General features: G+C 34.2%; 1 protein-coding gene across 11 annotated transcripts in view; it reads right to left on the bottom strand.

The window, feature by feature from the left end:
• ROBO2 (roundabout guidance receptor 2) overlaps positions 1–16,882 on the bottom strand; it is a 1,778,513-nt gene that overhangs the window by 70,180 nt on the left and 1,691,451 nt on the right. For all 11 annotated transcript variants that reach the window (XM_050782129.1, XM_050782128.1, XM_050782122.1 and 8 more), the window contains 5 exons: positions 15,255–15,421; positions 11,953–12,074; positions 5,616–5,847; positions 2,799–2,923; positions 280–451 (listed from right to left, as the gene is read on the bottom strand). In XM_050782129.1, the coding sequence (XP_050638086.1) occupies positions 280–451; positions 2,799–2,923; positions 5,616–5,847; positions 11,953–12,074; positions 15,255–15,421 (818 nt within the window). The remainder of the gene's footprint in view (positions 1–279; positions 452–2,798; positions 2,924–5,615; positions 5,848–11,952; positions 12,075–15,254; positions 15,422–16,882) is intronic.

A 16,882-nucleotide genomic window follows, 5' to 3' on the forward strand; every position in this document is an offset into this window, starting at 1 on the left:
CTAATGAGGCAGTTGATTAAAAATAATTTTTAAACTACCTTTCAGCATTTAAACTCCTAAATATTGCATTTAAAAAAGGATCTGGGACTTTTAAGAGCATGATCAACTGCACCAACTATTTTTGTAAGAAACCCTAGTCAGTTAATCCATTTGTCAACGTGATATATGTACCCTAACATTCTTAAGTGCATATTCACTATTAGTATGTTGATGCAAAATCATCATCCACCTTGTCAGCTGACTGATTCTAAAGCACAGACCACATCGTTTGATACTCACCGATGATTATTGGCTGCGGCTCACTTTTTACTCCAACCCCTGCACTGGTACTAGCTGCAACCTCTACCCGGTATTGAATACCTGGGAACAATCCACCGATTATTACAGACCGAATGGCTGCATCCACAGTTTTGTTGATATGGAATCGTGTTTCATTTCCCAGACACCAGATCTACAGAAATGGAAAGTGAATAACAAAGTGAATAACACAGGGACATAATATTATCGTTTCTGGTAACAAGACTGCTATAACTGATTAAATATTTTGTAATTGTAACCTATCTATCTTCTAGGCTTACAGAAGTTTTGTAAATGACATCTTCTAAAGCCCAACCTCTGCAGTTTATTTATAAGTGTGCATGTAAGTGTGTTTGTGTGCACGTGCACCTGTATTAAAAGAAGGACAATAAGGGAAGCTGTAACTATGCCATGTTCATTTATATCTTATTCTCAGCACTGAAAGCTCATAATGAGTAATTTAGAAAGCACAGTGCCTTCTTTAACACCCCTGGTGTGTGGTTTTGGTTGCAAATGCCATTTTCGTGTGGCTTAAAACACATAATTTCCTCTGCTTTATTTATCAAGATTTATTATGCATAAAATCCACTAAAATATGGTGATTATAAGTTGCAATATCTAAGGTATATAGGTAGACATCTAAGTAATTTATATTTCATTTAAGAAAATATTAACTTGCACAGAAGTAGTTAACAAGATTAATTGACCTAAGTTATAGGTATTGACTAAAATGAAATTAAAGCCAATATTTACGCTGACAGCAATAAATCTAATATTGATCAACACATATCTACACACACATACACATTCATGAGAACAAAGTGGTGGCAAGTCTCTCGACACTGACGTTAAGGAAGTTAGGCTTTTATTTCAAGCAGGAATCAAATTTTAAGGCATCTTCTGGGATGTGGAAATTGTTCCTATAAAATGTGTTATGAAAAGAAATCCATTGTGTATCCACATTTGTGTTCGTATTATATAATATTTTAAAATCTACATGTAGACACATATGCAGGAAAACATATGATTTGTTTTGGAGCAGGTAAGTTCCCAAATTTTTTCAGTAAAAAATAATTCTTGTGAATCATGTGTTTCTTTTATTGATGTATGATATCTGTGTTCTTAGTGAAGGAATATTTAGCTCTTACCTACATATGCGCTTTGAAACCAAAATAAGACAAGTCTCTAGAGAGTGAGAACGTATACTTATGAAAAAAAAATTCATCATGTTGTAAAAAAAAAAGTAACAATATTTAACTACATGGAAATGTAGGATATTTAGTGCCAAATGGTACAAAAATAAATTCCTAACCTCGTTAAAACACACACACACTCAAGCTCACATGGAGTAGATAATTTGTTACTCTATTAAAACCATGTCCTAATGCTTATAAAATCTTAGAACCTATATAATTATTGTATTGTAAAAGCATTTATTCTTATGTTTCTTAAGCATGTGTCTTATAACATGATATGTCATTTTAAAATAAATCTGTATACATTTAGTCCATTCATTTGCTTTAGCAAGTTGATCTTTAATAAAATTCGATGTAAAACTTAATGTTTTCTTAGAAATAAAATTTAATCTGCAAACTTTTTAGTAAAATTATTCAGCTTAATATTAAATACCAACTCTGAATTTTTTAGGCGAAATGGGTGTCTAGTTTTGTATTGTATTAGATGTACAGAATATGCTGTTTTCAGAAATCTAGAAATATTCATTAATAGATGATACCAACATCATTTATTAATAAATTATAGTTTTGAATTTTACAAAGATTAATGAGGGGTTTTTCATTCACATGCGGTCTAATCACAACACAAACGGAATCTTATTTTGAAAACTTCGACATACTTACTACGTTAAACACCAAATGATGGCAATGAAACAATAGATATATATTGTTTCTAAACAGCCAAAAATTCAGCAGGTGAAAAATGAGACAATCAACTGTTTTTTCTGTAAGTCAGTATTTTGCAAAATGTGTTGTTTCAGTGGCTTTTTTTCAGGTGAAATATTCTACACAACCTCAGTCAACAGACAAAAGTAGCATCTGGAGTGAGGGTTGGTGCTACCCACAACCCACTCCACCTCTTTAACTCTGAAGCCTCTATTTTTCTGAGAACGTGGTTTAAAAAACAGCCGCCTTACAGCCTCTTATGCAGAATTCTAATAACAAAGATAAAACCCATTTTCTGGGCTTCACCACCTACTCTCTGCCCCATCTCTTTAAATCCTTGAGGTTGTAGAATCACACCATACAGAAAACCATTTCACTGGTGTGATTTAATTGTTCAGTTGGATTTGTGTGATCTGTGACCTGGAACTCAGGTTCTAATACCTATGCATTTGTTTCATTATCTGTCACACAGAAATATAGATAAAAACTTTACACTTCAACTGAGTAAGAGAACCTTTAGAGATGTTCCTCATTCGTGAGACACTGAGATTTCTCTGGGAACCTTTATACAAGGGCTGTCCTTCTTCACCCGGGTCCTACCTTGTATTCTTGGAGAATTCCATTCTGGTGATCTGGAGGAGGAGGATCCCAGGAAACACTAATACTTGTGCTATTGTAGCTTCCAACTGTCAGTACAGTGACAGACTGTGGAGGGGCACTTGGGGCTGTAGAGGAAGTAATTAGAATAAATGCAAACTGTAAGCCTTGGTGCGCGTTAGTGCTACTTCCAGAAAATGAATAGAAAGACCAGATGCAGGAGGCTCTGGCTTCCAGGAGTTCTGAATGCACACGCTGTTCAACAGTGACAGTTTTTTTTGAGAAATATTCTTTAAATACAATATCTAGATTTAAAGCAAACGCAACAGCTTTTGTAATATGCTCTCAATAATAAATTTAACAGCTAACGTTCTAATACGTGTTTTCTATACACCCCGCAAAGAGCTAAGTGTCAGGTTTAACTCTCGCATTAACCTCAGGAGGTAGAAACAACCGTTATCTCAGTTTTACAGATGAGGAAACAGAAGGTTACTGTAAGAGACTTAGGAAAGTCAAACAGCAAGTCAGAATTTGAGCCTGTGTATGTCTGATTTTACAACTCTACTCTAACAGGCTGTCTTCCTAAAAACAACCACAACTTCTTCTAACCAAAATTATTCTGAGAAGACATATTCCAGTATTTATCATGTGTTATTTCTGAATGGTGGCATTATTGACAGCTTTTTTGGTATGCTTTTAGTTTGTGCTTACTAAATAAAAACAGAAACATAGCTATAAATGCCATCAACCAGAAAAAACTTCTTTTTCTTCCCATACGGGGAAAAATAATTGACTGCTATCAATTGACCTGTAAGTTAAGATTGAAAATTTGTTTTATACGGATGGGAAGGGACTCTGATGATAAAATGAACACAGTTCATGCTGGGTCAAATGTGAAATGGGAAGATTTTGATTTCCTACATTAATTCTCTGCCTTTATAGTTTCTCCTATAACTAACTACAACCATCCTGAGAAAAGGCAAGAGGGAAGCTCTTCCTGATTTTAGACTGCCGCATCTCTCATTTAAAGTGTCTGAGAACTAAGAAGTAATAACTTTGTGGAAAAATTCATCTATTCTCAGTGAGTCTCTGAATTAAAACCAAAGGTAGGAGTAGTTAAAATTATAGTATTACATAACATACTTCTTGACAGTTTAAAATACCAAATAATTTTGTGGTATTAATGGCTTATATAGAATAATCAATGCTTGCATAGCTTTACACTGTTTACTTTTTTGAAACTATCCTAAATATCCTAAAACGTATTTTAAAAGCCTGACAGCAGATATCCCATGTTTTGTAAATATGTCATGACATACTTCACTTAAGTATAGCCATATTTGCATCGAGATATAGGACACACACAGAAACATGTTAACACAATACTGTTCTTTTCTATTCCTCTTTGTGACAATATTGCTCCAAAATATGGTACGATGACATAAATCCAACCACTTGTCTACGAGCCTTGTAGTTATTAAGTAGACTGCATTGAAAAATAAGACTTTCAGAATGGGTTTCTCATTCTCCTTGCTGCTGTCTTGGCAAGAACAACGTGCCTGCTTCCTGACAGGTCAATTATTCCAGGACTCAGCTTCTTACTACAGATGTGAAAGAACCCAAATCGCCACTCATCGTTCCCAGACACAGCCCGGCTGAGTTCCATTTGTTACCGTCACACAGCCACAGAAATTGGAGATGAATGTATACCCAACAGTGACAAATGTCTAATCCAGAGGAAAAGTCTAACTGCAGTGAAATTGATTTTGGAAACAGGCTTCAAACAGAGCATTCTGTGTTAAGGTTACCTGCTCCACTCATTAATACTACCAATTTGCAACACAGAGTGAAATTTAATGATGAATAAAGATATGATGATAATGATTATTATTTTTAAACATGTTAGCAAGGAGAAAAGATACTATTATAATTACTGTTAACTTTTCAACATATCCTAAAAATAGATTAATAATTCCTTTTTAAATATGCATTTTTGCCCCTGCCAGTGTATCACACTGCAAAACAATGGGAAGATGACATTCTTGCTGTGTTGTATAAGAAATGTGTAATTTAAGAGCTCCTTGGTCAAGCATATAGATGTTAACATGGGCAACCTATATACATTTTCTTAAGGCTTCTAAATATATTTAGAGAAAGGGCTTTCTACAAGAGTTGTGAGCACAAAATTGATACAAAAGCAGAGTGGAGGGATGTATTTCATTTGGCATCTCCTTTTTTTTTTTTTTTTTTTAACTTTGATGACAACATTTATTATAAGCCTCTTGTTTAGTGAAAGAGATACCACTAAATGAACTGGTGGAAACCTACAGTAAGCTCATGTTCATCGTAGATCGACTTTAACATTCCTTTAGGTAAGAAAAGGTCCGAAATGGGGAGAAAGAGGGAACTGCCCACAGGAGAAAGTGGCTAATAAAAGACAATGCCACAATTAACTATAACCAAAAGAGTAGTCACAATGAACAGCCTGTGTTCTCAAATTTCCGTTTCTCAAAACTCCAAATGAACCAAATCTACACAAAATATAGGGGAATATTTAATAATCCAATTCAAGTGAACTGAAAAACATGGATTTGGTGCAAATGGTTACTTAAGAAAAATTCAAATTACATTAGTGCCCTTTTTTTCTGCTTGTCAGAGTCTACAGACTTCTCAGAATAAAAGGAGAAAATGACACTTCCTCAATTTACTTTTAGATGATATCTTTCCATTCTTCTAAGGAAGATAATAAATAGGTACTGTAACAGAAATTAGTTTCATCATGATATAAGTTTGACTTATATTCGAAATCTGAATACTGACCTTCTTCAGTAGTACGAACCGTTTTAGATTCACTATCCATTCCTTGGAACTCATTAAAATATGGCCGTACTTTAATTTCATAAGTCACCCCCTTTTTCAGGTTGACTAAGACAGCACTTCGTTCAGTCGGGACTTTGGCATCTAAATTCTGCCATGAAGATGCCGCCTGCAGACCTGAAGTCTGACGATACATCACTCGGTAGCCTTGGATAAACTGGGGTTGGCGATCAACCTGAAACACATGGTAAAGGGCATTTGAAACTAAAGGAAGGTATTTTAGACATCACAGTGAATTTGTCCTCTTTTCAGTTGTCCCTATTTCTGTCCTCATCTTAGTCATGTTGTGACTTTCTAGCTAATCTCTCTGCTTCCCTTCTAAGAACTCCTATCCTGTCAGAGTTCAGATTGCTCCCAAGATTATTTCCAAAATGAAGACTGGAAGAACTCTCTCTCCTGTTTAGAATACCGCACAGTACCTAAGATACCTACCTAATCAATTCAGATTCCTTGGATGAGCACAAGGCCTCTCAAAGGCCAGATCTGCCGATATCTCTAGCTTTATGTGCTGATTTCTCTATAGCTTTATGTGGTCTCCTCGGCTTACCCTTTTTCTGCATCCAACAATTCCCTTTCATGTGGCTTTATATGTAATATGCCCTTTGTCAAGGATTTCCATTCTCATCCTGTGTCTATTCCCTAACATCGTCACTCACTCAAAACACATATTTCGGGTTCGTACTCATAGGTGCCAGAAATTCTGCTGAGCTCTGGGGATAAAATGCACAATGAAAATAGAGTCAGTCCCTGCCCTCATGAGCTGAGGTGAGAAGATGGAGTCCAGGGGGAGAGTAGGAGTGGTCTAATAATGACTAAACCATGGTCAAGTTACAATCATAAAAAAAAGCATAAACAAGTGTTAAGAATCAGAGGTGCCAGCTGCTAAGAAAGCCTACAGTGGAGAGAAAGGTGCCTGAGTTGGGGAGACAAAGCTTCCATGAAGAGCTCCTAAGTGCTCAGATAGGCAAGAAGAGCAGGATTTACCCAGGAAAACAAATGTGAGGACATCATGGATAAAATCCCTGTGGCTGGAAAAAGCATAAAACAGAGATTGAAGTTGTAGAGCTACAGCATTTGTTTTAAAAGCATATGAACACTTACACCCATTACCAAGTAGTAAATGAAAAACTTCTACGAATTTACCAACTTCTGACTCTTCAATTGTCCCATTCTTGACACAATTTGACAACTTTTTTGATATATTCATTTTTTTAAGGTACAGTAAGAAGCTATCTTAAATAACGATCTAAGATTAAACTCATACCAAATAGAACTTTTAAAAAGTGTTTTTGTTTGCTATTGATAATCACTTAAAAATCAAATATATATAAATGCAAGATTAAAAAATTAAATATATTCTTTTCTGTATACATTTATTTTAAAATATTTACCAGGGTTTTATGGTTGTTTCATTTCCAAGGAGAAAACAACCATGGATTTTAAAAATTATTTTTAAAAATTAAACATCTTTGAATGCTTTGTCATGTTTTTAGAAACACTTGATTTAAACACAAACTATGATAGCATGTTCCAACTAATATCCTTTATCATAGTTTAATAGCTATAGTCTAAGAAGCTTTAATTTGACATACTTCATGTCAAATAAAGTGTAAAGATTAATGGAAAAGAATGGAATAACCTCATTTCAGGAAGTTTGTAGAGAAAGAGGAAATAAAAAAGAGGATAATGAAGATGGTTATTAATTTCAGCTGTAAACAAATTTCTTTATCCAAGAAATTTGAAATTTGTTCAGCATTTGAAATTTGTTTCAACATTCGTTGAAATGTTGAGATTTGTCAGCAGGTTATAAACAAAGCATATTCTTTCATGTATTAACTACTAACATCTCTTCTTTAGTTGCTGTATTGTTTTATTTATTTTTAATCGAGGGCAGCAAATGAATATTAGCTAAGAATATTGGCTTTAGAAAGTTAAAAATGCAGAGCCTCAATAAAAACACAGTGGAACAAAAGGAAATATTTAGAATGTCCAAACGAGAGAACTCCCTAAATTAAGTGAGTGAGTCTGTTTGTGTGTGTGTGTGAGTGTGCGTGTATTTCTGTGTGTGGCTAATTCCAGTTTCCCAGATACGTCTCAACAAGTATGAATTCCTTCACCCGCCTGACAGCTGTCTTACCCTCAAAGACTTTCTGGAGTTAGTGCTACACTTATATGAGGTTAGATCAAAAAAAAAGTGAGCCCAGGTGTAACATGGAAGCTGGTGATTGGCAGGTCCTCATTCATGCTACCAGTTTATGTTTCTACCATTGGACACATTTTTTGAAAAGCAGGAGTTTTTCTGACACTATGAAATAAGGCAACCAAGAGGTGAAAAGTTAAATTTATGACAGTCAAAGAGAGATGACTTTCATCAAAACTGTCAGTGTTCAGAAAAACCCTTGCAGTATATGTTAAAACAACATTAAACCTGCATTTTATAAACTTCTCTGCATTTGCTTTAAGTGAATTTATATACTGAAAGAAAGACATAACTCACAATAATAGCTTGTTAATACTGAAAGAAGCAAGCTGTATTTTTAAGAAGAACATTAAGCAGCTGTTTCCAGATGAAGGGAGTCTGTAAATCAGGGTAAATTGGTTTTATCCATGTTTGGTTTTCATTAATTAAGTGTTTTAGGGACTTTATGAAGCTAATGTTTACTACAAAACATTGTTTTGCTTACTTCAGTGTACACTATCTTCAGCCAGTATATAGTATGGGGCTTCTTAATAGTTAAATAGTTTAACTTGATTGTGTGCAGTGGCAATGCATTTTTTTTTTTTCAGGAGGAAATTTGTTGTTACAGGTGGAAGCAGAAATGAAAATGTTGAACATTTACTTTAAAAAAAATAGGTGAGATTTTTACTGGATGTGTGTTCTACCCCACTAAATTTTGGAGCTCATTTTGACAGGTGGTCATTTTCAAGTTAGGCCATATGTTTGTTGTAAGTTTTATTAACATTCTGATTATAAGAAGGAGGATTTTCTTTTAGGGTTGATTACAATCAGTCTGACCACAGATTCATGGGTTTATATAATTTAAAAAAATTAGTATTTTCTGAAACAGGAATAAAAAAAAAAAGAGTTGCCTTAAGGAAAAAGTAAAATGATTACAAAAACTTCAGACTTCCAGTCCTAGGTCTCAATTTGAATTATACTTCAACCTCTTAAACTTTCTGAGCCTCAGTTTACTTAATTTGCTCACATGATACCCATATCTCAAGGGCACAGAAAGAATCAAATGACTGATATAAGTGAAAGCATTTTGCTGGCTTTAGAGATGCACAATGAAAAAACATAACTGTTAAGGAAGCAACAGGCTAAAAGAGAAGAGGGCTCATATGTGGCCCTAAAGTCAGCATTTTAGTTAAACTGTTTACGTGTGATGCTTCATATTTACCTTTTCCATTCACAAAACAAAACAACATAACAACTCGATAGAAAGCGAAAATTCAGTGAATTTTCTTTGATGGGTTTAGCTGCTAAGGGTCTGATCTGGTTTTAGCAGACTTCTGAAATTCTAGTTTGTCAAAGCACTCTTTTAAATCTCTGTGGAATAATGCTTAATGGGCAAAGAGTATGTAATTCTTTTTGTCCTTAAACAAAACAAAGACAAAACATAAAACGAGAATAATCATTTTTCAGTAAGTGACTTATTGCTATTTTTCTTTGTGGAACAGCAGGTTTCTTACCATTTTTGCCTACATGCATTCTAAAAGCAGCCGTTTTAGAAAGTAGCTGTTACTAACTATTGTTGCTTCAAGGTTAGCCTGGTGAGGGTGGGGGCAGCGAATGGGCTCTCCAGTAGTTACGTCTTGGGCCTTTGATTGTTAATCCTGCCAACCACTGGGAAACTTTCTCAGCTGGCCCAAAACCTAATCACATGGTGGGGAATTATTTCTCCCTTCAACCCCAACACTTCTGTAAAGCAAATGCTAATATTTTGATAATTTAAATAACATGCGTTTAGTAAATTGAAAATATTACATCAATAAAAGAGTTACACAAATTCTCTGACTTGTGTAAGAGAATTACACAAGTAATTCTTGTGTAATTCTGGGCACACCCCAGTCTGACTTCATTTCACTTAATTTACCTCTTTCAAATGCATACTTATGGCAAGTGCAACTACAAAGTCATGGAGAACAATATGCAGTGATATTAACTGCATTCTTTCTTTTATTTAAAAAAGTGTAAAATGTATGAAAACAACTGATTTGATCATTCAACAAACAGTTATTAAAAGAGTACTTCACAATAGACACTCTGCTCTGAAAAAACAGAAATGGAAGAAATTGACTGTAGCCTCACAGAAGTTACAGCCCATGATGGGGACAGATGTGTAAACTAGCAATGATACCTTCCTGGGGTACAGGGATGGATGGACAATGTCCCCCTCCTGGAAGAACTCCCAGTCTACTGTCCTGCAATTTTGATCTAATGCTATTTACTCTTCAAATTCAGTGACTTAAAGTGATTAACTTCATAAACATAATGACGTTGATTCTTACTCAAAGAATCCCCACATTTAGATACAGCTTAAAAGAATCCCCCTTATAACTTTCAACAGAACAGAGACTTTTTTTCATATGAGAATGAGGAAAAATACGCTATGAAAAATACAGAGTTACTTTGGCTTTGTTAGTTTGGTATCTACTCAAGGGTACTGAAAGATAAAAAAGGCATGGCAGAAATACCCCCTACTGTGCCACTGGAAAAATGATAAGGTAATTGTGTTCCCTTCATGGGAACACAAGAATAGAAACCAATACATGCAAAAAATAGAATAAATCTATGCAAAATTATATCAAAACTGGAATAAGAAAGTGTAATCCTAAATAACCATAATTACTCTTAAAACATTATAAACTTAGTCTTATTTTTAAATATATATATAACCCAATTTTGTACTCATAAACCAAGAATTTGACTGATCATATAGCTTGCTTTAAGGAGCAACAATATGGAACGACAACAACAAAAGCCTGAATAGCTAAGGCAATCGAAAGCAAAAAAGAAGGAAGAAGGAGGCACCATGCCACTGAACTTTAAACTACACAACAGGGCTACAGTAATCAAACTGGGAGAAAATGTTTGCAAATTACATATCCGATAAGGCATTTGTATCTAGAATATATAAACACTTATAAGTCTATAATAAGAAGACAAACAAAATAGAATATATAAACACTTGTAAGTCTGTGAGAAGATAAACTCTTTGCCCAAAAATGGACAAAGAGTTTCAACAGACATTTCTCTAAAAACAAAGTTCTATTAGCACATGAAAAGATGAACATGATTAGTCATGAAAGAAATGCAAATCAAAACCACAATTATATACCACTACATACCCACTAGAATGGGTATAATCCAAATGGCAGATAATAATAAGTGTTGGCAAGGATGTGAGAAAAAAATGGCAAGGATTTGGGAGAATCTGGAACATTGAAACATTGCTTGTGAGAATAGAAAATGCTATAGCCACTTTGGAAAGCATCTCAGCAGTTCATCAAAATATTAAATGGAAAGTTACCAATATTACTGAACAATTTGTAGGTTTATACGAAGATAAATGAAAACACGTGTCCATACAAAGACTTGTACTCAAATGTTCATGGCAGCATTATTCATAATAAACAACCGGAACATCCATCAATTGATGAAGGCATAAACAGAATGTGAAGTAGATAAAATGGAATACTATTTGATAACAACAAGAAACGAAGTCCTGATACATGCTACAAAAATGGATGAACCTCAGTAACATTAGGCAGAGTGAAAGAAGTTAGACACAAAAGACCATATATTGCACAATTCTATTCATATGAAAGGTCCAGCACAGGCAAATCTGCAAAAACATGGAGTAGACTAGTGTTACACAGGGCTACGGTAGAGGAAATGAGAGAGTCAATGCTAACAGGCACAGGATTTCATTTGGGGATGATGAAATGTTCTAAAATTAGATTTTGGTGATAATTTTAAAACTCTACACTAAAAATCATGAAGTTGTTCACTTTATGGTATGTTAATTTTATTGCAAGAAAGCTGTATGAAAATTCAGAAGACAGAATATGCCACGTTTATATAATAATCGATGTATTCTTAACTATGTTTATTCTAGTAACTTTTTAGTTTGTTGATTTTCTTTACTGTCATTGATTATACCTTGATTTTAAATGGTGAGAATTTTTATGATCACTTTTTGTTAATTTGCATTTTCCATGTTTTGCTTTCCCTAAAGAGAAGAGATTACTATTAATATTGCCTTTGAAAACTTACCGTCCATGTGACCTGAACAGTGGTGGGAGTCAGTACAACTGGATTATGAAGACGGACAAGGACATCTCCTAGTTCCTTCTGCACTTGCCTGTGGTCCACTCCTTGTGCTGGTGGGCTGATATCTGCAGTTGGATAAGATAATCATTCCCAATTTTTAAAAATGCACATTAAAATTACAATTTATTTCATGTACATCAACATCATATCTTTAGAACTAATTACAGGGAAACAAAACTAAAACTCTTTTTGTGACAAAAAGCATTTAAGCCTATATATATAAATATACCACTGTGGTAGGACATAATGAGAGATGATATTGATCTTTACTAAAAATATATTAATAAAAGAGTATTTATAATCCCTCATCCCCATTCAAATGCAGACACACTGTTGAATAAGGTCGTTTATTTTCTTACTAAAGGATAAAGTATGTGCTGTAAGACTTCTCTACAGACGTCTAGAAAGATCTCTAGAAAGATCAGCTTTGTATAGATGTTGCTGTATTGAATGATTTTCTGGATTTGTAAATTGGAATATATCTAAAAACTGAAGCGAAGGAACCTGTTAATCCCTTGTCCCAATTTGCAGGTTGTGTTTTCTTCTTGACCTACTTCAGTCTGGGAGCATGGATGGAGAAGTAACAGCGGACCAGGAAAGTGAATTCTGTCATTAAAGGTAAACAGAGTTGGGGGAAGAGGGGAAGCAGCTCCTCAAATTTGCAAAGATACGTTTGACAGAAATAGTTATAATACTGATAACATGTTCTAAAGCAATACATTTTGAGCAGTACTCTAATACCCGACATGAGGTCATGTAGCCATTTTCAGGAATAGTGGTGGGGTGAAGGGAAGAAAAAAGTGTTGTTTAAAATATTACACCCTCAGTCATATACTGTTATGCCACCTTATTCAACAGTCTCCCAAGTACTATTCTATTTCTCCATACGATAGTTTATATTCTGGGTCCATTAAGAAAAAAGGATAAATTATAGGCAGCTAAGTCCATCAAATTGATATTAAACACTGAATTTTACACATACTCAAATTAACTTTTTAAACTGGTACACAATGTTGTAATTGTTTTTCTCCAACTACTGCATTTAAGAAAGGAAGTCCAATTTAAAGGTATTTATTTTCTTAATCTTGTTTTTTCTTATTATCTCAGGCTACAATGCATGCAGCACTCTTGCAAAAGTATTTTTAAGAAAATTTCTCAGCTATTACTTAAATTGGGTGCACTAACTTCAATTGGGCCACAAGTAACTGAGAATAATACTTCGGTAATGTTTTTCCAGTTCTACTTTTTTTTTTTTCACTTTTAACATAAACAGTAAAATGAAGATTTGCTTAATTTGGGAAAAAGTCCCTTTATGTGAATAATATTAATCTATGCCTATATATGTATGTTCTGTTTTGATGTTGATAATGCAAGTGTTTGTACTTTAATGAAATAAAAGATTTCTAGATTCTCTGTTATTTAATACCTTTGAAAAATAAGAGCTCACAAAGCAAAGTGTTCTTTGAAAAAGAAGTGCTTTGCAGATTGCAAAGCTGCTGAAAGTATGGTATCCAAAAATAATCCTGACCTTCAGACACAAAACATGAGTTTTCCTGTTAAATATTTGTTAAGAGCACATAAGTCTTTCACTCTATATATTCTTTCCATTGGAACAAACCAGACCACAAACAACTTTTCATTAATCTTTCTTGACCTTTTCACTGGGAGCTATTTTATGAGTCAAGATTTAGTGACTAGCATAGTTATCGAATGATCAAAAAGGTTTGCCAGATACAATCACACCAAATATCTTCCTATTCTGATCTCTCTCTGCCTTTCGCTGGCTACACACAAAAACTGTTTCTATCCACAAAGGCATAAATGATCACGGTACTACAATTTCTTGACTTAGAATTGTACACATCTTCCATTTTAAGTTCAATAATAAAATTTACACACTTAATTCAAACACCGTAAAAAGCAACCAGATTTAAGGAAGTTAAAATACAACTAGGTTCAAATTTCAGATTTTCAAATTCCTTGTTGTGCTTTTTCTTTCTCAAGAGACAGGTTCTTTACCTACAGGCCCTTTATCATCATGGAAAATTAATCACATTACTGCTTAGAGAACAATAGCAAACGGCGTTCCCTCCTCCCTTGACTGTCATCATGTCAGCAACGTTACAAAGTCACGTGGGGACTTTATTTCACTGGATTCCTTTAAGGCGCCCTTCGCTCTTATAATAGCATGCTAGTTACTATCACTGAACTACATTGTAATTATAATAATATTTTATGGCTGTATGGTGCTTTTCATTGCATAAAAATACTACTTTGAATTATATCTTGTTCAAAGTCTTTTACAAATAAGAAATAATTAACCCTTTCTGAATAACCCTGTGGGAAGTAGGTTATAACAAATAATAAAATCACCATTTCTATTTTATTAATTTCTTTCACCTACTTATCAGAAGGGAAACTATAATGTAGCATTGTGTATTAAACCTCAGACTCCAGTGACTTCTCAGTTTGAAGAGACAGGTAATATGGATAAAATTATGAAATCTTCCATTTTGAAATTATATTTTAATATTCTGTGTGTATTTTACATTATAGCCAAAAGAACTGAGTTCTTTAGAAAGAAAACTTGATTTCCTGCTTTCTGTAATAAATTGCTCCTTTAAACATCTGATTTAATGAAATTCATTATAGCAGTAAATGTAGATGTAAAATGTAAATGTAGATGTAAAACTTATACATCAGCATCACAAGGAGGGTTTGTTAAAACAAACGCTGAGCCCCCACTTCAGAGCATTTGAATTTGAGCCTGAAAATGCCTGTTTCTAACAGTTCTAGGCTATGCAAATGCTGCTTATCCAGGAACCATACTCTGAGAACCACTGCGCTAGAAAAACAGAATTCCGAAACAATAGGAAATAATTTCTATACCGCTATTTGGGCATCTATTCATTAAAGACCACTTTTTTCTTATTGTATAATTAATTTTAAAGAAGGAGAAACATTTTCCTCCCTTTGAAATATAGTGAAGCTCTAAGTTAGTGAGTTCATTCTATGTAGATGTACCCAATTATTTTATTTTTTGCTGAATAAACCTGAAAACTCCAGAAAGAGAACACATCTCAGCAAGGTAAACAGCAAGCTACCGTCTCCTTCCCTGGATAAAGCCTAGTGAGTCATCGTACAAAGCAATGCAGGCACATTTACATTTCCTCATCAATCCCCTTGTTCTTAAATACCTGATGTTTCTGCCTAGAACCAGCAGTGCTGACAGCTATTGAAAGTACCTTGTGTGCGCACAGGATCTGACATGGGACTTGGGTCACTGAGGCCTTGGGGGTTGATCGCTCTGACCATGAATAAGTAGATTGTATTGGGCCGCAGTCCTCTTACAGTATAGAGGGTGGTCTTTACATGGTTTGCCACGGTCTGCCAGCTATTGCTCACTGATTGGCTGAAACACGAACAGAAATTTCATTTAAAGAACAGTCATTTGAATATTGGAAATGGAGTTGGGTATCAATGACAAAGTTAATGGCTGAAAATTAAACACACACACACACAACACTTGAAGTGTTCAGCCCAATAAATGAAACATTTGGATGATTTCAATTTATTCCACAACAAAGCCGAGCCCACCTAACGAAAGTGCCATGCACAACAAAATTAAACTCAGCCCAGGAGATGTGACAGCCCTTTGCTAATGCACAGCAGCCCACTAAATGAATACCTGTAAAAGGAACAGAGGCCAAGATCACAACATCAAGTTTATACAATAAGTATGGTCCTCGTAAATGTATATATATATATACCTTGAAAAGAATTAACCTGTAGAAAGAATAAATGGACTACAGAGTAAATTATGCCAATACATTTTCCTGTTACAAGGTGTTTTCTTTTGCATCAATTCCACATGCAATATTATAATAGAGCCTTCTAAAACTACATATCTGTAAAAGAAGAAAGGAAGCATGTAATGAATATTTTCCCTTGGTTACATTTTTAATAAAATTGTACATTACACAGTATTGTGATTTCTCATCTCAGAATGGTGAAATATCTCTGAATTTGTGTGTGAGGACCCTTTTACAGCCGGCCACAGATGGATGCCATTTTAGAACAGTTTGCCTAAGGTCAAATGCCACTTTTGCTCAGAAGAAGGGGAAAATGTAATTTTCAGGGTGGTCAGTTTATTTTTCTGATATCCTTAACTATCCAAGCATAAGAATTATAGAAACATAGTATTTTGAAATTTGAAAATTAAGTACCTAGCATTACCTTAAATAATGATTAGAGAAGCCTTAAAAGAAAGTGATCATTTGTCCTAATGTTTAAAAAAAACAGTGGTTATCCATTAAAATTTATAATGTCACATAGACGCACATTTGAAAGGTAATATGAAAGCACATTTTACCATTTGTGTAAGCATTTTATCAAATTCTCATAAGACAATTTTATAATGATATTTGCTAATTTACATTTAAATCTTTAAATTGGCAACAATTATTTCAGATAACACATGGAAACATCTTTTCCATTAAGCAACAAGAAGCACATGGAATAAATTTCGTAATTATTGTTTTTAATTTTCTCTCAGGCATATCTAATACATGTATGTAATATATGGTATAAAAACACGGGATTATTTTAAGTTCTGCTCTAGTCATTAGGAATAAAAATGCCAGAGTCCCCTGCTTCAATAAATATCGCATAACTTTAAAAAGTGCCTGTGCCTATGCCTAATTATATTATTTTCTACCCAGTTCTGATGCTTAAATTCTCACCTCAAATCCCTACAATGGTCTGGCTAAAGAAAGGAGCTAAGTGATTATGTTATGAACTGGATCCCTGTAGACCTAGGCATGAGTAACGCATATTTAAATCTTATAATTAAGTTGTAAACTAAAAAAAAACT

The sequence above is a fragment of the Macaca thibetana genome, chromosome 2 (assembly GCF_024542745.1).
Source record: "Macaca thibetana thibetana isolate TM-01 chromosome 2, ASM2454274v1, whole genome shotgun sequence".
NCBI lineage: Eukaryota > Metazoa > Chordata > Mammalia > Primates > Cercopithecidae > Macaca > Macaca thibetana.